This window comes from Barbus barbus (genome assembly GCF_936440315.1).
Source record: "Barbus barbus genome assembly, chromosome: 36".
Taxonomy (NCBI): Eukaryota; Metazoa; Chordata; class Actinopteri; order Cypriniformes; family Cyprinidae; genus Barbus; species Barbus barbus.
Genome location: NC_136714.1, coordinates 22,733,860 through 22,761,128, shown reverse-complemented (window position 1 = coordinate 22,761,128; position 27,269 = coordinate 22,733,860). Strand labels below are relative to the sequence as shown.

Genomic DNA, 27,269 nt, shown 5'->3' with positions numbered 1-27,269 from the left:
ATAATAATTACATTTAAGTTTGGGTTAAGTTGTTAGGCCTAATTGTAACCTTATAATGTAAAAGGGCTCCATATAGTTTTAAGCATAAACTGAGGTAGATTATCACTAAGAAAATTTAAACTATAACAATGTATTTAAAGAAAGAGGAACTTGTTCAGTAAACCACTGAGTTTAGTTTTGTTTTCCCCCTGCTGTACTGAAATCATACCAAACCGTGATGTTAAAACCGAGGTACGTACCGAACCGTCATATTTGTGTACCATTACACCCCTATTTATTACTACTACTACTAAAAATAAATCGCACAACAAAATTAAAATTAAAATTAGCAATTAAAATGTTTAAATTTTGTCTTAAAATATTTTGAAAAAGTATTTTCTTCCCCTATTTCTGACAAATCTCCATGTTTTCTGTACCAATTTTTTTATATAACAAAGCCAACAGTGTTATAGGAGAACAGAGTCAGAATAATAGAAAGACTGTGACAGAGAATAAAGGTACACTCACGGGTCCAGTTATGGCAGGACTCTGGAGGCGAGGATCTTCCCACTGTGTTTTTTTGGTGTCTGAGGAGGAGAAGAGGAACTTTATAAGCCTCACATTTTTATGGCTGTTTGGTACAAATTAAATTTTATATCTTTTTAATCAAGTTAACAAAATTTCAATGTGGTGGTTCAACATAAATCAGTGTACACACCACTAGAGGTCGTTTGTGAATGTGTGGAGCTGACAAACAAAACAGGTGTATATCGACCACGGCAGCAGACTCAGCAGTGCTTGAACACACCTGTGTTGTTGTGATGGACACTGAGGACATGCCCGAGTTTAATGATGCATGAGAAAAATGATCTCACAGCTTATGTTACCTTTAACATCTAAATTGTTATTGATCACACAGCACAGAATAATGTTACTGAGACAAAACAACATATCTGTGAATGGAGCCTGCATTACTGTATGTGTAAAACAGAAGGCAGGTGGATTACACTTCCCAACAGTAGACAGCAAAACTATGCTGCATTCCAAGACGCCTCATTTTGGTCACATTATAAAGCAGCATAAAATCATTTCAAATGTCAAAATTGAATAAAAGCATCTGCCAAATGCATAAATGTACTTAATTAAAATACACTATTACAGTATGTTTAGAGTGATGTAAAGACCATCAAAATATAAAAAAGTCTTATTGTTAAAACCTATTGTTATCAATTGCATAACAGAGTCATTTCTGACTAGACCATATAAAGCAAAATTAAATGTAATTTGATAATATCCATTTTTGTTTGTCTTAAACGCTACTGTTCAAAGGTTTGGGGTTAGAAAGATTTTTGTTTTTAAAGAAATTATTACTTTATTCAGCTAGGATACACAACTGTTTTTAAATTGAGAAATATTTATTGAAATTAGCATATTAGAATGATGTCTGAAGGATCATGTGACACTGAAGACTGGAGTAATGATGCTGAAAATTCAGCTTTGCATCATAAGAATCAATTACATCTTAAAATATATTCAAATAATAATAAAAAAAGTTATTTTAAGTTTTAATAATATTTTACAAAATTAGAGTTCATTTTTGAGAGCTCTCTGGATTCATTAAAAATATCTTAATTTGTGTTCAGAAGATGAACAATGGTCTGTAATAACTTAAAAGGATCGCTCACCCAAAAATTAAACCTGTATGAGAATCTTTCATCTGTTGAACAAAAGATATTTTGAAAAATGTGGGTAACCAAACAGTTGATAGTCCCCATTGACTTTCACAGGATTTTTTCCCATAATATGGAAGTCAATGGGGGCCAGCAACTGTTTAATTACCAACATTCTTCAAAATATCTTCTTTTGTGTTCAACAAGTAAAACTTCATGCAGGTTTAAAACAACGAGTGTGAGTAAATGATCACTATCCCTTTACTGTGAGTCAACGTGTTAACTTAATTATGCTTATTGCGTGAGTAAATGAGCTTCCTTACTGTGGTCGATGTAAAAGGTTCTTCCGTCTGCGTGCACTCGTTCCTCCCACCCAGGCTGCGGAGATTCAGAGAGAGAGAAAAAGAGAGACATTAAGATCAGATGAAACCCCAGACCTGATACACCACTGATACACCAACACAACAACTGTAACGGATAATGTGACGGGAGGTAGGAACAGAAAGATATGACGATTCCTCGGTTCAGTGTGGGAGAGCTTCCACGACAGGGTTCCACTGGCATGCAGAAGAGACCTCGTTTATTCACTCTCACTCTGACAAACACGCACTCGCATTCACATACTGCCTCTCTTTTGAGAGCGGAGACCCCCCGAGACCTGAAAACCCATGTCGATACCAACATCACAAGAAACTGCCAGGCCTGACGAAAATCACAGCCAACAATTCATAACCCACGACATCAAGGGAAGCTGTTTGACGTCCCACACACGGGATCCGGAACGGGGACAAGACCTTTGTTCACGACTGAGAGACTGTGAACCAGCACTGAAGACAAGCGCTTTCGTGCTGAACGGGCATCAACCAAAAACTGGCATTGAATGAAGCACAGGATGGACACTGTGCAGGGGTGGAGGATGCAGAGATAAGGATGGATGGATGGAGAAATGATAATCAACATAACCAGATACGAGATACGTGCAGGGAAAAATATAAAGAGAGAAAGACAGAGACACAAGACAAACAGAGCTTAATAGAAGGGTTCTGGAAGTAAAAATCCCATTCAAAATATCCAGTTAAGATAATGTACATAACACTCAAAACACACATACCAAGAGTTCTGGGATTGTAATGGTATATGCTAATGTAAATGCTACAGTGATATTTGGTGGATCACAACCCAAAACCCTATGTTTTGTTGGAAATTCATCTGACATTTATTCAGTATTTGGCCTGTTTTTTAAACCATGTGCAGATAAATCCTACCATTTATGCATTTACAAACCTGTAATTTCTCATAATCAGACAGTATAATTTTGAATAATATTGCATATTTGATTATAAAAAAAAAAAAAAACTGTGTAGTCACTGGTACCAGCTGAGAATCACTGATTTAATCCGATATATTTTTTGAGATCCCCATCAAGAAAATGAATGGAAAAAATACTTCTGGAACCATGGCTGCTTAAAAGTGGGCAGTCAATATTGAGCTCTATAACTGAAGGCACTGAACAAAAACCAAAAAAGAAATCAGAACCAGAAAAAAAACAACAACAACAACAACGAAGACTGACAGTAAAAGAGTGAAAGCGGGAGTAAAACCGAAAGGGAAAAAGAAGGACAGTCATCCATGCCAGCAAGGATAAGAAAGGTGGCGAGGTCAGAGGGTGGACAGGCTTGTGGGCAGGCAGGTAAACACGCAGGCAGAGAGAGGACCGACCTCCTCTGGAAGATTCTGCCACAAACAGCATCAAGCGTAGAGCGAACCATGTTCCCCCACGCCACCGAAAGAGAAATCACACACACATACACACACACCACCAGCTTGTGAGACAGAACTGCAGTCAGTGCAGTGGGAATCATTTATAGAGTTTAAAAAAGAAGAAAAACCAGTGTTGTTATTGTTAAACTTTTAACATCAATTTAAATAAAGATCAAAAAAAAAAAAAAAACGATATTTGATTATATACTTCAATTAGTAATTACGTTATGTGCTGTCATTTTATGTATAAATTATGTATAAATTTAAATTAAAATGGAAAAAATAAATATAATAATATATTAGCATGTAAATAATACTAAAAAAAAAGACCTCAGGAATGTACTAGTTGATGGACGAAGGACGGAAAAGTATCTTCTTAGATATTTGTGTTCTGTGTATATTTATTATGTATAACTACACACACACAGCATTTTGAAAATATTTGTATGTTTATACACTTATATATTCATATTCTTAAATTTTATATTATATATAAATATATTTAATATATAAACATAACATTTTTCTTAAATATATACATGCGTGTGTTTGTATTTATATATACATAAAAAATATACACGGTAAACAAACATGTTATGTAAAAAACTTTTATTTTGGATGCGATTAATCTTTTGACAGCACTATACTTGATATAAGAATTTGTAGTAAAAAAAAAAAAAAAAAATCAATGATATGCAGTCATATGACTCGTTAATTATAACTAATATATTTGCATATATTAATGTACTTATAATTTACTTGCATGTGTGTGGCATTTTCAACTTTACATGAAAACAAGCATGAAAATAGATGTTTATTAGATAAGTCTGTTTCCTGGCACGTAATTCCACTGAAAACCTGAGAAGAGAATGTGTGATTACCAAACACCGGCATATAAGCATTTCTGCTAGGTGGAGAAAAAACATTTAAAATCATTAAGAGTTTCTTCACAATCTCATCATGCGAGATGCATATTGCATCAACTCTTGCTTAAAGACGAGTCAAAAACCAAACTGTTCTCAAACACAAGAAACAATAAAAATGCTTGTGAACTCACTGGAGATCATTTGTGCATTATTCATGCATTATTCCTTGGGTTCAAAAATGTATTTCATTTTTTATTTACTGCTCATAAATATAAATACTTCTTTAAAACACATTTTTGTCCATATATAAACAGGATTTTTAAATTTATTTATTGTATTTATGGAAATATTTAAAATATCTTTGAGGTTCTTGTGATAAGCCAGACTGAAATGAGGTGCGAACACAAAACGTCATTGATGCGAGTAATATTTCATGTTACCACATGTAGCTCTGAAGTTCACTTCACAAATCACAACAGCTGTCTTTAGAAAACCCTTTTATATATGAATAGAGAATCCACTGTTATTTAAATTGTATTAAGTTGCATTTCTTTATAAAGTTATCAGCCAACTCGTAAGCATTGCATTTACTTGCCAAAGGCCAGTTTGGCGCTTATCAAGTGTTCATTTTGGACTAGATTTCAGCACTGCATTCTAGCTAAACAAAAAAGAAATGATCTCAGATGAGCTAATCCACTGTCAAATTTTTGTAGCATTGTTCTTTTACAAAACAGCTTGAGGACATAGTCAATCAACAAAGAAATCCACAAAACACCACAGCCAAATTCCTGCTGTTGTGTCATTAGTTATGGTTTTCCCACTCAATAGCCACACTTAATCCTATTTTTTGCTTTGCAGATTGAATTAGTTTTGCGATTCTTGTATGATATCATGGTTGCTTTCATGATTCAGCATCGCTTTGTCACAACTTAAGGACACATGTCACACCAGGCTGTTGAAAGAGCTCAGATTGTGGGTAATATTGCTCAACGGCACTCTTTTTGTACTCACAGGAAGTGGGCCAAGGTCGCCAGGGTCCAGGGATGCTTTTGTCCTCATGTGAACGGGATACTTTAAGCGAGGATCTTCCTGAAAAGAGAAAAAGAGAGAGGTTGACATGCTCAGATTTTCCCAGAAGGTTTTATCCTCATTTAGCAGTAAATTGCATTCGCTGTCTGCTGCCAAAATGCACTTCTTCAGACAATAAGGAAGTAATACTGGAACAATTGTGTTTCTTTCTCGCCTCATGGGGAGATTATGCAGTATTATACAGAGTGAACTTTTTAGTTTTCTCGGTGGACATTTCAAAACCACTAGCAGGATTTAATAAGGACATACTTTGTAAACCACAACGTACTATTTTAAGCATCAAGCAATGATGCAAAGAATAGAAACTCAATTTGTTTTTATTTTAAATCTGTCTAATTACCCGATCTCCAAAGACGATGCAATACATTTGACACAAACAGACAAAGGCGAGTCTGTGCTGGGAAAATTAGGGCACTGGAGAAAAGCTGCAGTTCCTCTGTCAGACCCCAGGTGGCACACTGATTCTGAACGCATCACGTTTGCATCACCCGGGGCCTCCCTCCAGCTATGGGGCACTGAAGTGTGCAATTGTGAACAAGACTGTGTGTGTTTGTGTGTGTGTATCTGTGAAAGTCTTTCCCCCCAAATACCTTTCACGCATCTTAACATAGGCAAAAGAGAAACATTAAAAATAGCAGATCTTTTAAACATTTGAGAAAACAGCAACCACTAAATTTATTATTATTATTATTCTTTATTTTTATTATTATTATTTTAATAAATTAGCAGTTTGTATTAGAGGCCGTAGTATTTTGTTATTGGAGACTGTTATTTTAGTATAAATTGCATACTTTATACTTAAATACACATATATATATATACATATATATATATATATATACACACATACACGCATACATATATTTATAAATAAATACATATATATTTTTTGTTAGTACTTTCAACATACATATTTTATTTCAGCTAGTTGCCAAAGCAATTCTCATTTATGATTCATTTAAATATAAAATATTATTAATTTATATTGTTTATTTATATTAGATTTTTTTTCAAGTAATAAGAGTTATGTTTTTGACAACCCGATTAAAGACACATTTAAGAGAGATATATAATGTTTTGGAAATTAGACACATTTTTAAGTAATAAAAGTATAGAATTAAGCAATAAAATTAATCATTAGACTCAAACAAAAACTCACCCTGAATATTATGATTCATAATTAATTATGTATGCATGCATGCATGCCAAAAAAAAAAAAAAAAAAACTACATAATTCTAAATAAATAAATAAAATAACTCTGAAACCTCTGCAGCTCCAAGCACATAATCCGGGAGGATACCATCTGACTGTCGTGAGAAAAAGACCAGTCAAGCTCCAGGTCATACTGCTGACGTTATTTGTATCGTAGTAAACAAATGCCTAATGATGAGATATAAATAGATAATAGCAGTGATCACAGCTGCACATAAACTACAGTTACGTCAGCAAACAGAACTGTAGGACTGTTCCAAAACCTAAAGAGCTGCCAAGCTGCAGCATCACAATACATATGACTACAAAACTTGAGTATGACTGCACATATGACCACCATGATTACAACAAGGTTTGTCATTACCATGCTACTAAGCGTGGTTTGAATTAGGTGGAGATATAAATATATTTTTTATGATACATTTCATCTTTTAACTCATGGCCATCTAGCCTTTTTTTCCTTGGAGGTCATTACAAAGCATTTTGGGATGATAAATTTGCCCTTACCATGAACTTAACTAGTTTTGGGAGAGATTTTGTGAGTGTTTGTCTTACCCATGTGGTGGTTCTGCTGTTGTGGTCGATGAAGAACGGCCGTGCATTGGGTGCTATTCTCATTTCCCATCCAGGGGGCAGGAAGCTCTGGTTTGCTTTATGCTGGGATTTGGGTGAGCTGTAGGGAGAAGGCTGTGGGGACTGAGGGTTGGAAAACGTGTCCTTTACGGCTCGCCGTATCTGGATGTTATTGGCTCCCTGCAAAAGGAAACCGAGCCAACGTTAATTATTTCTCTGTTTGCCAGACTCTATTATTTCGTTTTACAGCTTTTGTGTCTAATTCATTCGAATTTTGTGTAATAAAGACTTTTACGAACGGAATGTCAAAAAATGGAAAAGATTTGGAAACCGCAGTACGTGCTAATGAGGTGGCTCGCTGTTATTTAATCCTGCTCAAATTTTAATTAGCACACAACTCAGGAAGATTTCACCTCCATTTCACCTCTGGATGCCTTTCTCTCCCTCTCGTGTTTTTTTTTTTCAAAAACAAAGTTTCCCTTTCAACACTGTAATTAAAATTCACATGGCCCTCTGCAACCCTGATCATTTATAAATAAAACCTAGTACTTCTTTAGGTAAACTTTCTAACCTTTGAGAAAGGTTTACTCAATATTCTACAAGATCTTCTTACATGGGATGCAGAAAATTTAGCACCTGTCATTTGATTAGTCATAATTGCTTATCTGATGAATAAATTTGGGGTATTCTTTCCTTCGGAAAGCTAAACCAACAAAGGCAATAAAATGAGAATAAGGAATATGACTGTGTTTCCAGAGTGTTAATAACACAGAACATGAATTGCAAAGAACCAACTCTTAACTTTATGACAAAGCCTATCAAAACTAAAATTAGATATTTTTTACATTACTTTCTAAGCAGTCGCTTTACAGAAATCCCTCAAACTTTATTTTATTCTCATACTTCCCAGCAACTTCTAATCTAGCTCCTAACTTAACACAAACTTTTGTGAATAATTCTAGCCATATTATTTAAATTTGACCAAATTTATACTTTATACAGCATCATAAACAATATAATAATTTCTAAAATATTATCATAAATGGTACATGAATATTATTATAATTAATATGTACATATTATATTACATTAAAAACAAACAGCTTCACAAATAAAATGATTTAAAAACATATTATATTATCATTGATAATAAATAGATAAATTATTATATTATAAATAACACTAGATAAAATATTGCATTTTATTCTATAAAGAATCAAATCCAAAACCAGTCTACAGAATCATAAATAATATTCTAATATATAAAATATCATATGATACTTAACAATAGGAACATTGTTATTATTATTATTATTATTATTATGAACAGCATTATATTCTATTATATTATTTTGTTTTATTCTATTTTATTTTATATTCACTTTAGTCAATACATATCAAGTTGTACGATAAAATGTCAAATGCTTAACATGAAAGTGAAACTCTTTTCTTATTGATGTCGCAAGCAATTGTCAAGATTTTTTTTCCCAGTTCTAAGATAAAATACAAGAAAGCGATTTCATTTGATTTCACTACTTGCTTTCTGCACAGTAAAAGTAACATCTGCAAAGTGTTTCATGTTTCAAGTGGCGAGTGATGCTTCGGTTAATATATGCGCTGAAACTGTAAAAAACTGTAATAAACTTTTGTTTAAAATATTGAGCTCAAGCTATGACAAAGAATCAAGAGGGACAGAAGAGGGATTTTAATTGATACCACACCCCATGCCTTTTTTTGTCAGCTACCATGTTTTTTTTTACATGGAAGTGCATGGCTGTAATTAGCAATAATTGCAATGAGAGCAAACAAGACATTTATTCCCAACATCTGCAGAGTAGCCACAAGAGCTATTATTTATTAAATTAGCAAAGTCATTCTTCTCAGCGGAGGCCATTAGCTCTGGCTGAGGCCCATCATCGCAGATCAAATTGTTTGCCATTTTCAAAGGAATATTCTGGATTAAATTACGATTTGAGCTCTATAAACACCATATGTGGCCTGTTTTCGATTACCATTGGAAATAATTGTGATACGTTTATAAAAACAAACAGTAAAAACAGCACTTACACAAGTCCAAAGCATCACAAACAAATAACAGTCTATAAAATATATAATTTACTAAATTAAATTAAATTTAAACATGTCATAACATTAACAAAGCATTTTATGGGAAAGTTTAGAAGGTATATACGGATATATTTCATAACAATGTACTATAAAAGCAAAATAAGTAGTAGGTTTAAGGTCAGACAGGGATTTAGAGCAAGAGTACAGAAGGAAACTATGAAGTCATGGCTGTTTGAGAGGTTAAACTTCTTTTTGGCAATGGTGACACCTTGGCGCGTTTCACAATAAGCAAACGGACAGCTGCCCCAAGTAAAGCTGATACGAATTTACAAAGTGAGGGTAGAAGCCCTGTTCCCTCCACGCAAAAGTAAATGTTGATGAGTACATTGAAACTTGATATACACAGCAGCTGCTCAATTTAACTTTGTGAAGATTTCAATATCATAAGGACTAAACTTCTCAAAGTCTGTGGGACAATTATAAATACAGTACATGTCAGTAACCTGTTCTTAAATATTTACAAAAATCTATCCTTTCATCATTGAAATAAAACTAAACAAAAAAGTGAAAAAAAGAAATTCTCCAAAACATATGCCAAATTATTGGGACACCTATTCATGATTGAATATTTAAATATTGTATGGTTGACATTATTTCATTTTGTAAGAACAAAGTGACCAAGGTGTGACATGAAAGGCAAAAATTAGCACATATTTGCAGGAACTTGCCTTACCAAGTAAGCAAATATACATTTTAGCAGTTATTATGCAAAATACCTGACCTCAGAATACCACAATGTGCAAAATAATATGTGTATATCAACATCTGGGCAGTAGACATTATCTTTCCCCAATGCATCTTCCCCAATGTATCTTAAAAAATTAACTATTGCAAAAATTTGTAGGTATTTTCAAGAATGTATGGCATTTTCAGAAACGCTTAGTAAAAAAAACTATAACAATAGCAGCACTAAGCAGAAATAACAGGATTTTCGTTTTTTTTTTTACTGTGCATCGAAGTGAAGTAAATTAGCTTGAATTGAAAGGTCTGAAGCAGATGGGTCAGAAAATTGTCTCTCAACTGATTTGGCTTTTGGAACATCAGACTTTCATAATAAAACTGATCCATACATAATACAAGGGCTACATCTCAGCTGCTCATACCTAAAGAAGCCAGTGGCAGTGTGCAGAGAACTGTGTGTGGATATTGTGATTATATTACTCTGCACTGTTGCAATGGAAATAAAACAGGTGTGAAACCTGGTTCAAAATTAACACCGTCTATCGCCAAATGTGATGAAAAAAATTGCCTGTCGATTGCACGAACGATAATCTGAAACTCGCATATGTAAGTGTCACGATTCAAATCAAAGACACAAACTGAAGGAAACATGTCGACACTTGAGCTTTGTGCAAACAACTTTTTCCTCAGAAGTTTATCCAGAAGGACTCTTTTTTTTTTTTTTTTCTCCAGAACTCCATGCGTCAACACACATAAATACTCCTCACATTAAGTCAACAAAGCGAAAATATGAGAAACAAAACCAAAATATGTACGAGGCAAAAAAAAGAAACAATGACTGGCACTGTTGTCACTAATTTGCAGAAGAAAATAAAGCAAAATATGGCAAGGACAAGTGTCAAGTAGGGCTGCAACAACTAATCGATAAAATCGATTATTATCGATTATGAAAATCATCGACAACGATTCTCATTATCGATTAATCGGGTCTGCCCACAGTGCACGTCCAACTTCAGCTGGTTAGTCAAATTACGGCACTGAATAATGCATTTCTATGGACAAAATGCATCTAAAAATAGTGGAGGAAACAGAATGAGATTCTGCCGGAGAAGCACGTGATCCAAGCTGCCCAAAACATGATAATTCTTTATTTTAAGCTTTAAGTTAATGCATAAGAGTAATGGCTTGCCCTGTCAGGCGCTTTGACAGATGCGTGTGCGTCCTCAGCGCAAAAACGTTCAGTTTACGGTCATATCCTTATCTATAAATGCCACAAATTCACGCGAGCATTTCCATTTTTGCATAAAGGTCCGTCCTGACAGTCTGTGTTAAGTTTAAAATACCGAATGAGCGCACGCGCGTCAGACGGACAGAACACAGTAGAGAGGGAGACAATTAATAGGCTTTTCAGCGCAAACATATCCACTGTGCTGAATTATCTGTTGTTGAAAGTTAATTTAAGGTTTAAAATAAATAAAAATATTTTATGAGAGTAGGAACTTTAAAGGGATAACAGCGTGTAATTGTCTGTCTGAATATAAACATGAGACGCTCCATAACGGCCTTTTACAGGATAAAGAAATGACGAGGTGACTGTGATCAAAGTAGTTCCTGCAGAACATTACTCTTACCTGTTGGTTAACACTGAGTTTGTGTTTTTATTCGTCTTTATTATTATCTTTATTATTTTAATTTTTAATAGAGGTTTAAACTATATTCAATTTTTACAATGCTTAACAAATTTATGTAAGTTTAACAATGTGTTTATGTAAGGTTTGTGCCACTGCTGCTCTAAAGTAACAGTATTGGTGATAACCAAAATCATTTTTCGGCTTTCTGTACTGGTTAGTACTCCAATATGTGTAAGCTCTTTAGTAACAGTAGGCTATTTTTAATGCTATAATATCATTATTGCTGTTATCTATGAAAGAAAACCAGAGCACTTTTTTTTTTTGTATTTTTTATTTGAGTATTTTTTTTTCGCGATACCCAATTGCAGTCAAAAAGTACATAAACAATACCAGCAAGAATGCAAGCTGTTATGAGGAAATTTTTTATTATTATGTCCAATAAATGACAATAAAATTTTTAAATTTAAACAAATTTTTGACAAATTTCTAAAATATGTTTTCTCTTTATTATGATAAGTGGTCTAATAAATTAAGCACTGTATGTTTTCATAGCATTCAGTTGTCACGTTTGTTTGAAGGACATTGGGCAGAATGTGGAATAGTGTTTTTTTTGGTCAATATTTTTTTAATCCGATTAATCGATTAATCGAAAGAATAATCGGCCAACTAATCGATTATCAAAATAATCGTTAGTTGCAGCCCTAGTGTCAAGTACAAAAAAGTAAAAGATTAAAATATATATATATTTTTAATATATATAAAAAAAAGAAAAGAAAGAAGTTAAAACTTAATCAGCAAAGATACTTTAAATTGTTCAAAAGGGACAGTAAAGACCTTTATGATGTTTATGGATTATAAAATCTATTTTTTATATTTTTATATAATCTACTCATTTTAATACCTAACAATCGTTCTAATCATTCATGTTAATAGATATTAGACTGATTTCTGAAGGATCATATGACACTAAACCCTGGAGTAATAATGCTGAAAATTCAACTTTGCACCACAGGAATAAATTACATTTTAAAATATTTTATTTATAATAATAATAGTAATAATAAGTAATTAATAGTTAATAGCAATACTTAACAAAATTACTGTTTTAGCGTAAATGCAGACTTGGTGAGCATAAGAGACTTCTTTTAAAAACAAACAAACAAAAAAAATCTTACAGACCCCAAACTTTAGTAGTGTAAATAATATAAATGAAAAAACACTTGTATATGTATAAAATGTATAAAAATACAAAGAAATTAAACAAAATACTGGTTACTGCCGACGAATCACACAGTTAAAAAGAACTCTGTAAATGATACCAGATTTTCCATTTTTGGGTGAACTATCCCTTTAATACATGGACTGGAATCAAGTGGAGGGGCAAAGTAAACGGAAAGAAGGAAGTCAGGGGACAAAACAGAGGGAAAGGCAGATGTTCTCACCTCTAGCGGGGAAGAGAGAGTGACGGTGGGGGAACTGAGGCTACGGGGTCTGCGCACTTGTGGTTCGCTTAGATGGCCGCTGGAGGAGGAAAGGGAGGACGCGGGGGGCGTGGCTGCTGTAGCGCCCCCTACTGCCACAGCTGAGGTACTGGCTCCATCTTCAGTGTGCTGCTGGTCAAAGAAAGGGATCAATTAGCTAATCACCGCAAGGTCTTGTCCAAGGGCACGGCATCCAACACTGAGTCTGCATTCAAGGTTTAAAATGGGTCCAGAATGGAGAGCAAGGTCTACAATACTGTATTAGGAAATGAATGCTATTAAACTGATCAATAATTGTAAGGTTCAATTTGATTGTGTGGACAAACAAGAGGTCTGTTTGTTTTTTAAATGACTACAGAATATTTAAGGAAGTTAAAAGATCGGAGATCAGTTAAATAAGCCTTTTATCTGGGCTGTTATTTAAAAAAAAAAAGAAATGGAGAGAATCATATGAAGGATGAAGAATAGAGTTTTCTACCACATGGAACAGAAAGATAAGATATAGATCAAGTGCAACCAGAGTAGCAATAAATAGATCAAGAAAACACGACGGTTGGCAAAACAAATAACATCCAGACATTGCGACGGCAAGAGTACACACGAACATAGGACCAAACAGATAAAGGCAGAACAACAAAAAGAAAGATGAGACTGATAGAGAAGAACCTTGGAAGACATTTAAATTTGACAGTGGGTGATGCTGGAAAAACATCGGAGGAAGAAGAGACCTCCATTAGCTTTAGCTAGCCTTTGCTACCTGCAGAATGGGCCGCGTCCAGGTGGTGCTACGGTTGTTGTGGTTGACGTAGTACGTTCGTCCCTTGGGGTCTTTGCGTTCCTCCCAGCCTGGCGGAAGACCTGGTGTGGTCAGGGCGTAGGAGGCCGATGGAGACTGAACAGAGGGAAAAGAACAGATAACTTTGCATATTGACAAAACAAAGCAGCAGGAGAAACTTGGTGATATTAAAATCTGTATCACTGTCAGTTATGCTATAATGAATGAATCTGTATAGATTTTATATCAGGGTCATATCTGTAGGAGAAGCCTTGTTAACTGATATGACATTCAATATGATGAGTGTGGGAATATTGTACACTTCAAACCAGAATACCAACACATTTTCACAAATACACCGAAGCACAACCAAACACAGCATCCAAAACACACTCCACACAAGGTGACATGCTTTAATAGTATTATGGACACATTTGAAATACATCCGATAAACATGTCTGAGTGAATTTCTATGTAGGGCGAAGATGGACAAGTTGGGGTGTAAATCGATCCCTCAAAATCTAAAAATTTATAGACATATACAATAAAACACTGGTATAAAATGAAAAATATTTATGAAATGAGACACCAAATAAAGAGTGCTCTAAAAAAAAAAAAGATTAAATTAAAACTTATTTGTATAAAAAAAAAATGTATATGCGCAAAAAGTATACATTCATAATTAAAAATGAATCATAAAATAAATTACATTCATTTTAAATAATTATTCTTAACCATCTTTAAAATTGATTAATTTATTAAAACAAATTATGAATTTATAAATATAAATTAATATAAGTAACACAAATTTAATTATATTAATAGTAATGAATATACTTAACACATCTAAATGAATAAATAAAGAAAAAGAACCAAGACACAAATGTACAACATGTGGACTTTACCATGGTGTCCTCAACGCCTGTGACCGTTTGTGCTCTTGTTCGTCGGGTCTGGGAGCTCTGCTGGACAATAACAGCTGCTTTTAGATGGGGCGGGCAATTGCCCTGTTTTGGGCCAATGGGAGAGGGGAAATGAGGGCAAATGGAAGGACAGGGTCAGCCAGAAAGTGTAACGAAGAGTAGATAGGGAAGTGATTTTAGGGTGGTTTTGGTTATTTTAGGTGATTTTTGACAGATGAAGGGGGTAATTTTGTGAGAGGTGCCCTGTGGTGTGATGTAAGGATACAGCAACCCAAAAAATTGGTGTAACGAGATGTGATTAGATGAACTTCAGGCAGTGGATTTAATTTGAAATCACTGTTGGATGATTAGAATTGAGAACACATCGTGATTTGATTAAAGAGTGATAGGAGAGTGAAAGAAATGCCCAGGTACATATTTGTAGAAAATAAAGAACCATTAATTTGCAATTAAGAGATGATTACAGTGCCAACATTTTATTTTTGTCTTATGACAGTAAATTACAGGATTATATTTTGTGTGAACCATTCCTTTAATATAAGTCATACTGTAAAATCACAGCGAAGCTCATTAAAATGAAACTAAAATAACTAAACAATTAATGCATTTGTAATATATACTCATATGCTTACCAAGCCTGCATTTATTTGATCAAAAATCCAGTAAAAACAAATATGAAATATTATAACAAACTGATATAACATTTCTTATGTTGTAATTTATACCTGTCCTGGCAAACCTTAATTTAGCAGCCATTACTCCAGTCTTCAATGTCAGAAATCATTCTAATATGCTCTAATAATTTCAAATATTGCTGTTTTTACTGTATTTTTGGTAGCTTCCATAAACGCAGCAATAATAATGATTGATTGTAACTGAGACTGTCCTGAAATTAAATGGTGTCCACAATGACAAATCTAAAAGGTTTCCAAGAATCATCCAAATAAGTAGCTTCCTTCAGCATTTCAAACTGACTCACATGCCCACTGACTCACCGACTATAAAAACAAAGGAGACGACACCTGGGCTAGGATCCGACCGGCAGTTTACATTTCAAATACTAAAAGAGTCAACTCTCTCACAGACAATGTAATGCTTTCCATCTGCTTTTACATGGATGTAATAAAAGACACTTGTCTCAAACAGGGCAATCCGATTAGCCATCCACTCAAGTAATGATTGCACATTTCTACTCCTGTGAAATGTCAGCGTCCTCACACACAGGGACAGGAAGTGTGGGGGAAATGCCACCTCTCACCCACGCTAATATAAGACAGATTTGCTGTGACTATAACGAAATCCCTCATCTGCAGCTCTCAGAAGCACTTCACAGCCAGAGAGAACCGGGCCACCAACCAATCGGCCTCTTGTCAGAATAAAGTAGACACGAAGCATAAAGGACATAAAGGCTATTTACAGCGGATTCAGGCGGATGAGGAAAAGCATTTTTTTCCAGTGTAAAGGAAATGTTACTTCAAAGCTTCAAAGTTCAAGAATGTTGTTGAAGTGTGGAATTGAAAGATTAATGTGACTACTTTATATTCAAACTATTCAGGTGGACAGACTGGATATTTAAGGCTTCTCCTTCCTTAAAGGGGAAGTCGTGGCCTAATGGTAATCCAAAGGTTGCGGGTTCGAGTCTCCGGCCGGCAGGAATTGTAGGTGGGGGGAGTGAATGTCCAGCGCTCTCTCCACCCTCAATACCACGACTGAGGTGCCCTTGAGCAAGGCACCGAACCCCCAACTGCTCCCCGGGCGCTGCAGCATAAAAATGGCTGCCCACTGCTCCGGGTGTATGTTCACGGTGTGTGTGTGTTCACTGCTGTGTGTGTGCACGTTGGATGGGTTAAATGCAGAGCACGAATTCCGAGTATGGGTCACCATACTTGGCTGAATGTCACTTCACTCACTCACTTCACTTAAAATGATCCCAGGCATTAGGAGATGCTTTGCAAAAGCTTGGAGCAGAAGTATAAAAGCGTCAAGAGTGATTCAGGTAAATCAGGGACTGAGAGATATATAACGCTATATATATATATAAAAAAACAAAACAAAAAAAAATCAGATTTACTCAACCATGTCATTTTATATCAGTATGACTTACAGAAAGTAAAATATTGAGAAGGGCGAAAAAAAAATAATAATTGCCCCTGTGAAATATATTCAAATTCTAGATGTCATATAATTTAAAGTATTTGTTTTTGTAAAGAAATTAATATTTTTTTTCAGCAACAAACTTTAAATTGATCAAAAGTGAGAGTTAAAACATTAATAATAATAAAAAAAGGTTTCTATTTCAAACAAATTATGTTTTTTAAACTTTAAATCAAAGAATTCTAAAAATAATATATATACACATACAATAAAATATAAAGCTGTAAGTCAGAATAATTTCTGTATTATCATGTGACACTACAGACTGGAGTAATGGCTGCTGAAAATTCAGCTTTTAATCACAGAAATAAATTACATTTTAAAATATATTCACATAGAAAACAGTTATTTTAGATTGCAATAATATTTTTCAATAACAATACTGTTTTTACTGTATTTTTGATCGAATAAATAGAACCTTGGTGAGCCCAAAAAAAAAAAAAAAAAAAAAAAAAAAAAAACAACTTACTGACCCGCAAACATTTAAACAACACTATAAATTCGGACTTTTCCTATAATATGTTTTTAGATGACATTAAATATAGACCCTAAGTTGTACAGACCAGATTTTAAGTACATATCTGTCTATCCTTTTCTGGGCCTGAAGGGCCCTGGTCACAATGTTTTGTTGTATGAAGAAGAGCAGCACAAACATTTAAATAATTTTTTGTGCTCTACGGAGGACAAAAGCTCCAGTAGGTTTGGAACAACATCAGGATGAATTATGGGTGAACTACTATTGAGTCATTTACATTACAATTAGTCATTTCCATGACAACTTACAAATGCAGACAATAGTAGCAATTAAACCAACAAAAGAGCAATAATATGTAAGTGCTGTGACAAGTCCTGGTTAGTCATGTAGTTATACTTCTGAAAACCTTGTCAGCACAACTAATATTCATATAGATAAAGCTCTACTAAGAATTGAATCATACAAGGCTTACAAGAAAAAAAAACATTTGCTTTATGCCTATATACGGTTTAACAACTGATCTTAATACACAGCACGAGGTTATTGGAGCTCTCCTGTGTGAGCTGCCAGATCTTATCTTGGAAATTCCCAGCATGCATTGCTTTAAATGCCACAATACAATAATGAAATGGACACCAAAACATTCAAGGGACTAACCCAACCTCATGACCCATTCACAAACCTAATTTCAAACAGACTTATAGCACACAGAAGCAGATGGGGTCATCAGACTGTCACATCTGCAGGAACTTGCAGAAAATAAATACAAAATAGTTTCAAGGCTGGGAATTGTGCCATTAAAATGAAGCACAATCGCTTCAGAGAAGTGGTACTTCCAGTGAAACATCTAGTGTCTATGTCTGTTTCCTGCCTCATGCAAACGGGAGCAGTTCACACGGCGATCTCATCCACATGGGTAATGAGTAATGTAATTTTACCATATGTGGCTTATCTGCTGTAAAACAGGATCATTTAAAGAGACAGCGCACTATTTACCACTCTATGTTTTTCTTGTGCATCTTAAGAGTGTGAAACAAACTACACTATTGCTGCTTGTAACAGTGAGAAATTATTTTGGCAAGCTGTCTCTTAAAAATTGGAAATGCCCCCGTGCAGCGACGTAATCGATTACGAGGCAGCTCTTTTGTAGAACGCAGCACTTTTTTACAAACATTACTGAGCTGCACTGTTAAATGATCCATTAAGAGACTCCCACAGTTACATTATCACCATAGAAACACATCAACTTATCTCATACGATGACATCATAATCACCACTACAGCTCGACTAAATCAATCCTAGGAGTGTAATAATACCTCATAAGTCACTCTGAATTATCCCTTGACATACGCACACAAAAACTACACAAACACTTAGACAGGTGCTACATTTCTGACCAAACAATAGGTGACATTTTATAATAACATTGGTTTAGTAATTTCATAATATAACATTTAACAGATCAGTCAAATATGAATAAATGTAAAAAAAATGTTTTTATGTATAATATATTAATCAAAGTTTCATTATATTTCTAACTACCTGTTCATGTGCACTAATGATCTGTCAAGCATTATGTAATGTGTTTTTCCTTTTGATTCTTAAGGTCTTTGCACACCGAGCAAATACGACCTCAAGTTGTGTCAATCATGTTTACACACTGTCTCCGAAAGTTATGTCCGTTATAAAAAAATCTGGATCAGGTTCGATTTTCCTGTTTTCACATCCGTAGCAAGCATTTGGAAAGGAAAGGATGACGAATATGAGATCCACTGTTGAGAACCACTGACCATAAGCGCGAACTACCAGCATTGCCTTGATCGACCTATTGGGAACCCCTGATATAAAGTGTTACTAAAGATTCCGATTGTCACATTCATGGCACTCCCAAAAGCAGCCAAGATGTTCATAACAGACAACAGGAACATTTTGAAATCAGGTGAACTTCTGAATGTGTTAGGGAGTTTATAGCTCTTGATTCGATGCCAAGAGTGAAAAATGGTATAATACTTGAGTGAGTGAAAAAAACACCACATGCAGAGTTAAGGAGAGGTGAGGAGGAGAAAAGCAGATGTACCGTTGGTGTGGGAGGTTGCACTTGATCACTGACTCCATTGATCATACTTGAGGAGCGTAGCCGAGAGGAAAGATGACTCTGCTGGAGTGAGAGAAAGAGATAAAAAGGCATTAGACACTTATAAATAAATAAAGACATAAATATCTAATATCATTCAGAGTGGCCATTTTCTAAGTGGTCCTCTGAACAGCATAAGCACTGAATTCAGCCAAAGTCATAAAAAGTCAGACATTCAAAAATCTGATTTTGTTTTTGGCTCAGCTGAATCTGAAAAGAAAAAAAACTTACTATGTAATTTAAATAATTTAATATTTAATAATAAACATTCTGCTTTGAAGTATTTTTTTGTCAGTTGGGTTGACATTTCTAAATTCATTCACAAAGTTCAGAAGTGTACAAAGTTAACAAAAAATAAAATACTAATTTAATTATTAAATTTATTAAATAATTTCATGATTTATTTATTATTTAATGCATTTTTTTTTTTTTTGTGACCTCTGCTTTCAAATAGTTTTTTTTTTTCTCAGATCATTTCGGATGTGATGCGACATGACCAAATTCATACAAAGTTCAATAGTGTCCAAAACCATGTGAATTCATCTACACTCACGTGCTATTCAGTATGTACTGAATGATAGATGAGTGAGCGATCAAGTGCTTTGAAATGCATATGCATGAATGTGTAAAAACAGTAACACCTCTGGCGCTTATGTATCTGATACGCTTTGTGAATTCTACACTGAGGCAGATGTCATGATAGGCATCAGCAGAAGCAACATTTTCAATTTATACCTCTCTAGGCACGTTGTTGTTTTTGGTTTTTTTTGTTTATTAAACATTTAATTTGATCTAATTTGACTATACATACAAAAAAATAGTGTAGCAACTTCAGGTCTGTTTAACACAATTAGAAATAGAAACAAGACCACAGATTCTGTCTGAGCCTATTCCAGACAGTTTTTCATCTAGACATGTAGACTACATTGTCTGAACAAATAAGCAATGTATTATCCAGTTTCATTACTTGCAAATACCACAAAAACCACTCGGTCCAAAAGATTGAATTTTAAAAACAATCCAGACTTAAGTGCAGTGTGAACAAGACCATAGTAAGAGATTTTTCCCAACTGAGTGGCTTTTCTGCAGAAGTTCACAGAGGACCCCTGCGCTGCCTCCACAATGACTAAGTGAGTGATTCAGCATGAGTGTACAGAGGTGTGTGTGTGGAGTCTGCTATTAGTTTTGACACTCTTATTGACATAATTTGTCTCACCATTTCAAGAAAATCACATATAATACCAACACAAGTAGCCGTGCAGGGTATAGAGCCATATTGCACAGCTATGAGTCTAATATTGCATTTATACAACTGTTTTACGGCACAAGTGCGTAAATAAATATGCAACAACCATGGAGTGTCTTAAACACCATTTTGTGTGCCAAACTACTTCTTGAATGTCCGCTGAGGAATACAATCTTACCGTATCATATTGCATTATGTTATTGTATAATTTCAACTGTTAAGGGGATTTCCCATGACAACACTGGTCAGTGCATTTGTTGGTTGCGTCTTACAAGGTGCTGCTGAAAGCAAAAATAATGTCTTGTTTACAACCTCGTTTCAGTCTCTCTCAATATAAAAGTCTTTGCTACTGATGCACTCAAAGAAAGTCTCTTGATGGTGTAACAATGTAAACAAAATGACCATCACTACCCTAATCACTATTATTGCCCTGGGGGTACTTGAGGTGCACGGAGGGGGTACACGAACAAAATGTTGAGTTTTGGCAGTCATTTAATTCTACCCCAAATTAAAGTAACATTAAAACCGAGCATTTACTTCTTATAAGCAAAATGCTGCTTCTCGTATAAAAACAGGAAAATGGGAGTGCCGTAAACAGTCAAATTACATCAAATTACCTCATCTTTTGCAGTCAAAACTGACTGCATCCACACAAACAGCGTGCGTATAATAGGATACCAGCTAAATATGCTGCTTAAGCAAATCACGCTGTTGTTCATTGTATCTTTAAAAGTAGATTTGTAGCACTTAACTGCATGAAGAACAAATATTGAAGGACTGAGATCGATTTAAGAAACCCTCACTTATACAGAAACATACCCTGTGCGAGTTATTGTTTTTCATGTTCAAAATACGAGCAAGAAAGCAATTTTCCCTGAATATTCAAACGATTGCAAATGTGACATTGATTTTAAATTGCAATTCAACAAAAAAGGTAATATTAAATGAACATTTTAAATGTAGCCTACATTTAAAAAAAAAAATAAAATTAAATAAATTATAATTTACAGTTATATTTTACAACGAAATAATAATAGTTCCAATGAAATCCGCAACAGAACTGGGGTGTGTCTCCAAGCAACATTCAGAGGTCTTTCGTTAGTGAAGGAATCTGCAGCTTTGAATGATTCGGAGAGTCAGTGATTAATAACCGATTCATAACTACAGCCATTTGCTTCCTTACTGAATGAATGAACGAACGAATGAATGACGTGACGCCTTGCTCATTAAGACTGTGACTTAACTTAGTTCTAGCCAGCTAGCCAGTTCTGAGAGAACCCCTCGAGCCGTTTTCCTGGTTGCATGGAACTCTGCAGGAACAGGAACTCTGAAGCGGCCGACAGCGACGTCTTTTTTTGTGGCATTTATAAATGTATACAACCGGTGAAAGGAGGACGCCATGATAGGAGCCGTTTTTTGATGTGTGTCGTGGGGTTTGTGATAATGGAGATGGAATGTAAATGCACAATTTACACAATTAAGAACATGAAAATCTGACTAAATCTCCTATGACAACTTGCAATGTTATCATCGAGGCTGAGAAAAGAACATAACGCTGCAGCGTTACAGCTGTTTTCCATGTTCGTGGAGTAAATATTCTCACAAGGCTTTTTAAAAATGGCAGGTAGCCGGTGTTTCGTATGGTTTTGGCCAATCAGCATACACTGTGTCACTGATAGTTCCTATAGAACTGTTTTAGGCCCTACTCTGAAGTAGGAGCTAAATTAGTTCCCCCAAATAGAGTTCCTAGAAATATATACGTTGCTAGTTCCTGCGGTGCGAACACACCAAAAACCAGGAACTCTTTGTTCTGTCTTACCACAGCAGAGCTGGGTCCTGGGATTTCTCCGTTTGTGTCTGGAGCGAGAGACAATCTAAGGCTGATTTCATCTGAGAATTCTGGAGTGCTGGAGAGGGGCATCGCCAGAGAGGCCGGTCCAGACAGAGAATGGTTCAGACCGTCCGTCATTAAAGTTGGGTCCTCCTCTGATATGGGCTCCCATGACTGGAAAAGGGGAGATATGCTTGAGGGGAGATATGTAAAACCAAATATAATACTGATTTTATTTTTTTTTAAAAATGGCACTAAATATGTAAAACATCTGATTTTTAACCACAGTGAGAGGGTTTATTTAGAACCAGATGCTTTTCACAAAAATGATGATGCTATCTAGCTCACGTCATAGCTGCAGAGGTCAGGGTTAAATACTAACGTCGTCTATGTCCCTGATATCCAGCTGCTCATTTTCCAGGTCTTCGCTAATGTGCCGTCGAGAGCGGAAAACTCTGTGTGCTTCCTGGTTAATCTGCCGCAAGTGATTATCATTTTCCGTTTCTGAAACCACATCCCTAAAGCACAGACAGGGAGAAAAAAATTGTTCCACACATATCAGAGTCTGGTAAGGTTGTAAGAAAATCATGATGTATGGACCAAGATGGCGCCGATGATGGCAGCTATTGTGCGTTGCTCTTCAGTGTATTTCAACAAATTCCTTGTATGTGTAAACATACTTGGCCAATAAAGCTCATTCTGATTCTGATGATAAATTCATCACATCAGTATCCTTGATTTTAGTTTTTCCAGTGTTTTTACTCCTGTGCTTTTTGATAAATGACAAACAAGGTCACATACACACTACTGGGCCTCTTCCACTGTGTGGTGCGGTTGTTGTGGTTGACGTAGTATGTCCGTCCCAGGTTATCCACCTTCTCTTCCCAGCCCGGAGGCAGCGGAGGCAGGAGCTGCTGAGGTCTCTGTGAACCTGGATCCGTGGAGTCTGTCACTTCCCAGCCCTGAGAAGAACAATGTGTGAGACAGAAGAGTAAGTGACAGTGAGACAGTCATCAAAATGTTAGTATTTTAGGAGCAAAAATGTTAATTACAAAAAATCTAGGGAAAAGGTTTATTTCAAGAACATTTCAAAAGTCGAAAGTTTCAAAGTGTGTAATTTTTTTGAAAGTTAAATCCTTTCTCCTATTCCATCTTAATGTGTTATGATTAGTATTGCAGCTGCTATGACACAGCACTCTCCACTAGCAGAGAGACAAAAAAAAAAAAAAAAAAAATCAAACCGAACTGAAAAGTGAACAGAGGGAATAAAAGTCACAGAACAGGAAGCTAAGAAAGTTAAAGGAAGGAAATGCCAGACAGTCAAACGGTTCAAGCCAAATGGCATACTTTAAACGAAAAATGCCAAGTAGTCTGTGGGGATGAGGATGAATAGACACTAAAATCACTAAAAAGCAGGAGAGAAAGCAAGAAAGGACACATTTAAGTGTGTCTCCATTCTAGATGGAAAACATTTCAAGCCATCTGTCAGTTATCTGCCATAACATCTACATGTTTCAACAACTACAATTCCACTTACATGATTTCTTCTAAAATAAAAGTTTCAGTTACAGTTTTAATTTGTCAAGAAATGTGCTGTAATTTAGATTCCACTGCCCTTATTATTTATTAATAAATATGAATTAATTTATTACTCATTTACTTACATTTCAGCATGTCATATACATTAATTTTAGTCCATTTATAATGTTGATGATTTAGTTGATAAATCTGAATACTGTCTGAATCAATTTACTACAGACTACAAAAAACATTGTTAGTGCACTTTTAATATCTTGTATCTGGTCATATATTTGTAAAAAATAATATGCTTTTATAAGTACACACACAAAATGTTTACCTCAGCTTCCTCTCTCGTTTCACTGCTTTCCTCCTCTTGGCCTCCGTTTTTTGGCAGATAGGCCATCTTCAGCCTCAGGTAGCCTTTCACCCGAGACTTATGACTACATAAAATCATAAAAGCATGTCATCACACAAGTCATCATAGAGTATACTAAACCAGCATATTTTTTAGCATTATTTTGTATTCTTTCCATAAGCTGCAACTGAATTTGTTAAACCCTTAATTAGAAGGAATTTAAATTGTTTGAATAATTACTTTATTTTTAATCTTTTAGGAGCCCCAATATTTTCCCTATAAATAGTATTATCCTTGTTTAAGAATCACTGTATAGTGAAATATAGTTTATAGTGAAGTCATTCAGGATAAGATTAAAATACAGCAAAGTGCAGTCCACATGCATTAACTGTTCCTGTGTAAAATCTTTGGCTGTAACTATAGGCACAGGGCATTAAGGGGATTCACAGGTGTTCGTGTTTTAATTGCACATTTCGTTCTGAAAGAACATACAAATCTCAAATGTGCTGTATTGCATCAAACGTCCAGTCCTATGAATAAGGTCAAAGTGCAAAATCAACACTGTTGCAACTTTAAATATAAATGTCCCTGTATTGCGTTTGTGAAATCTACATGACCACTGACCTTCTTGGACGCAGGAGAAAGTCTTTAAAGGTGTATGGCCGCTCCATCGCAGGGTCCTCCGTCTATAGATCAACAAAACACCACAGAAAATAAACAAACATGCATCAAATCTGGGCCAATTTTAGCAGAGTCTTATAAAGCATAACAGTCCCAGCTTGTTTGGGGGTTGGAGAATGGGAGATATAGACCCTTGGATGACGTCCAGCTGTCTTATGTAACACTGTTCTCCTGTTACATTTAAACTGCCCACAGGTTGGATATTCACGGCTGGTCATTAGTGGCTACAATTTGATGGAAATTGATGGAATTGGCACCTCTGCCAGTGCCCGAAGTTTGGAGGAAAGTTTGGAGGCCTGAAGGAAAACGGGAGAGTTTTCCTGTTTGGCAAGTCTAGATCAAACAGGAGGTGAAACGCATTCAGACTTCAAAACCAGTTAAACCAAAAATCCGCAAAGTAGCTTAATAAACCAACTCCAAAGGAAATCCATATATTCACGTCTGATACAAGTATAGGAAACTGCTTTTAAATATTCAGCAATAAGAGCAGGCAGAGAAGGAGTGCGTGGTCTGGACTGCAACCACGCAGAACTGAACAGTAAATATGTAGGCGGCCGCAAGGAAAACAGACCAGACTCTGTGTGAGCGAGCCTAAATATGCAATCCAGCAAAGAAATCTCACTTCGCCACTGGAAATAGTTAAAATAAAAACAAGAGCTGTTCCATTCCTAAATGTCCAATGATTTTGACGCGGTGTGGTTTGGATGATTTTGAAGCAATAAAGTACTAAATATTTATTACTGTACTAAACTATACTTAATATTTATATAATTTTTCAAAAAATTAATTCTAAATTACATTAAAAAAGTTATATATTTATTACATTTTGTAAAGCACAAAATGTATTTACATATTTACATTTACACATTTTTCACACACATTTTATATATTGTCTTACTACTATTAATTTGTCACGGTTTCACTTTTTTGCGCATAAATTTATAACTGTAGCTGATAAACATGCATGCCACTTGATAACATTACTTATTCACATCCCACATTCTCCAAGTAAAATGTGGAGTCTTACAAACATAAACGTTCAACAGATCAAATAGTAAACACTGAAAAATCAGAAACACCAATTTAAATTATACCATGTAAAATGTAAATCCAAAAAGTACCACAATGCGAGAAAAGCTGCATGTAGGACGAGTATTCCACTTTATAAAATTAATTTACACATAAATGGAATGCTGAATTGACCAGATATTATTGCATTATTGAATAGGGGGCTAAACTGGGCCACCCTGGAAGCATGTCCCATTTTTGGCAGAGACATTTTTTTTAGTTGGGATAGCCCTCTCAGAAGCAGTTTGCATGTTTACATTCCAAGCAATTCCCTTTCCACTCCGTACAGGGATATGGGCTCCAACATTTGAGTTGCTTAATTACAGTCATGTGACCCTCAATAACTTCTTTTCAGTTCAGAGCTAAACCTTGCTACTAAAACTACATAAGCAAACCAGATATTTATTTGAGAAACATAAGAGCACATAAGCTTACCGGTAAATGGGTAAGAGGCACATCCACCTGCCCAAGGAAGTCATCTCTGGTCTGTATTAAAAAAAAAAGAAAGAAAAGAAAGAGAAACAACAAAGAGAGAGTGAGAAGAAATTAAAATACCAGAAAAAATTCAGAGATTTGGCTGTGACACAGTGACTGATTTTAGCAGGACTTGGCAAGCAAAACCACAAAGATGAGGATAAATTCACACCTGTATAACCCAAGAAGAATGAATGAACATGTATGTATGAGAAAGAGAAGAAGGAAATACAGTAATAAGGGCAGTGTTAATTTCAAAAGCGTAACTTTAAATGGGAAAAACCTGACAACCAACCCAGTGAGGCCTCAGCAGGAGTGTACTAATGTATGAACCACCAATCACAAGCCTTCAATCCACCCACCAATTTCAATAAGCCAAACTGTGAGATTGTCAGCTGTGATTGTCAGGTGTTTGGGTCACGGTAGACCAGTAGATTACCTGACCATGGTTGAAATGCCCATTCTTTGACCGATCATGACCAATGTGAGCCTGTGTGTGGAATAAACTTATTAAGACAATAAGAACGAGTACATACCCCCAGTTTGGGGTGCACAGTGTT

The 27,269-nt window shown here is 35.2% G+C and overlaps 1 protein-coding gene across 10 annotated transcripts in view; it reads right to left on the bottom strand.

Moving 5' to 3' along the window:
* The window catches only part of LOC306856065 (E3 ubiquitin-protein ligase NEDD4-like), a gene marked incomplete at its 5' end in the record, with an annotated part of 82,926 nt that overhangs the window by 8,745 nt on the left and 46,912 nt on the right, over positions 1-27,269 (bottom strand). For 2 of the 10 annotated variants that reach the window (XM_079395055.1, XM_079395052.1), the window contains 15 exons: positions 508-566; positions 1,973-2,027; positions 5,288-5,365; positions 7,134-7,331; positions 13,033-13,200; positions 13,829-13,963; positions 14,752-14,808; positions 19,477-19,557; positions 22,599-22,784; positions 22,993-23,128; positions 23,412-23,572; positions 24,469-24,571; positions 25,111-25,172; positions 26,671-26,721; positions 27,149-27,199. In XM_079395055.1, coding sequence (XP_079251181.1) covers positions 508-566; positions 1,973-2,027; positions 5,288-5,365; positions 7,134-7,331; positions 13,033-13,200; positions 13,829-13,963; positions 14,752-14,808; positions 19,477-19,557; positions 22,599-22,784; positions 22,993-23,128; positions 23,412-23,572; positions 24,469-24,571; positions 25,111-25,172; positions 26,671-26,721; positions 27,149-27,199 — 1,581 coding nt within the window. Of the gene's footprint in view, positions 1-507; positions 567-1,972; positions 2,028-5,287; positions 5,366-7,133; positions 7,332-13,032; positions 13,204-13,828; positions 13,964-14,751; positions 14,809-19,476; positions 19,558-22,598; positions 22,785-22,992; positions 23,129-23,411; positions 23,573-24,468; positions 24,572-25,110; positions 25,173-26,670; positions 26,722-27,148; positions 27,200-27,269 lie in introns of all 10 variants that reach the window. The other 8 variants (XM_079395057.1, XM_079395053.1, XM_079395056.1 and 5 more) reach the window with 5 other exon arrangements.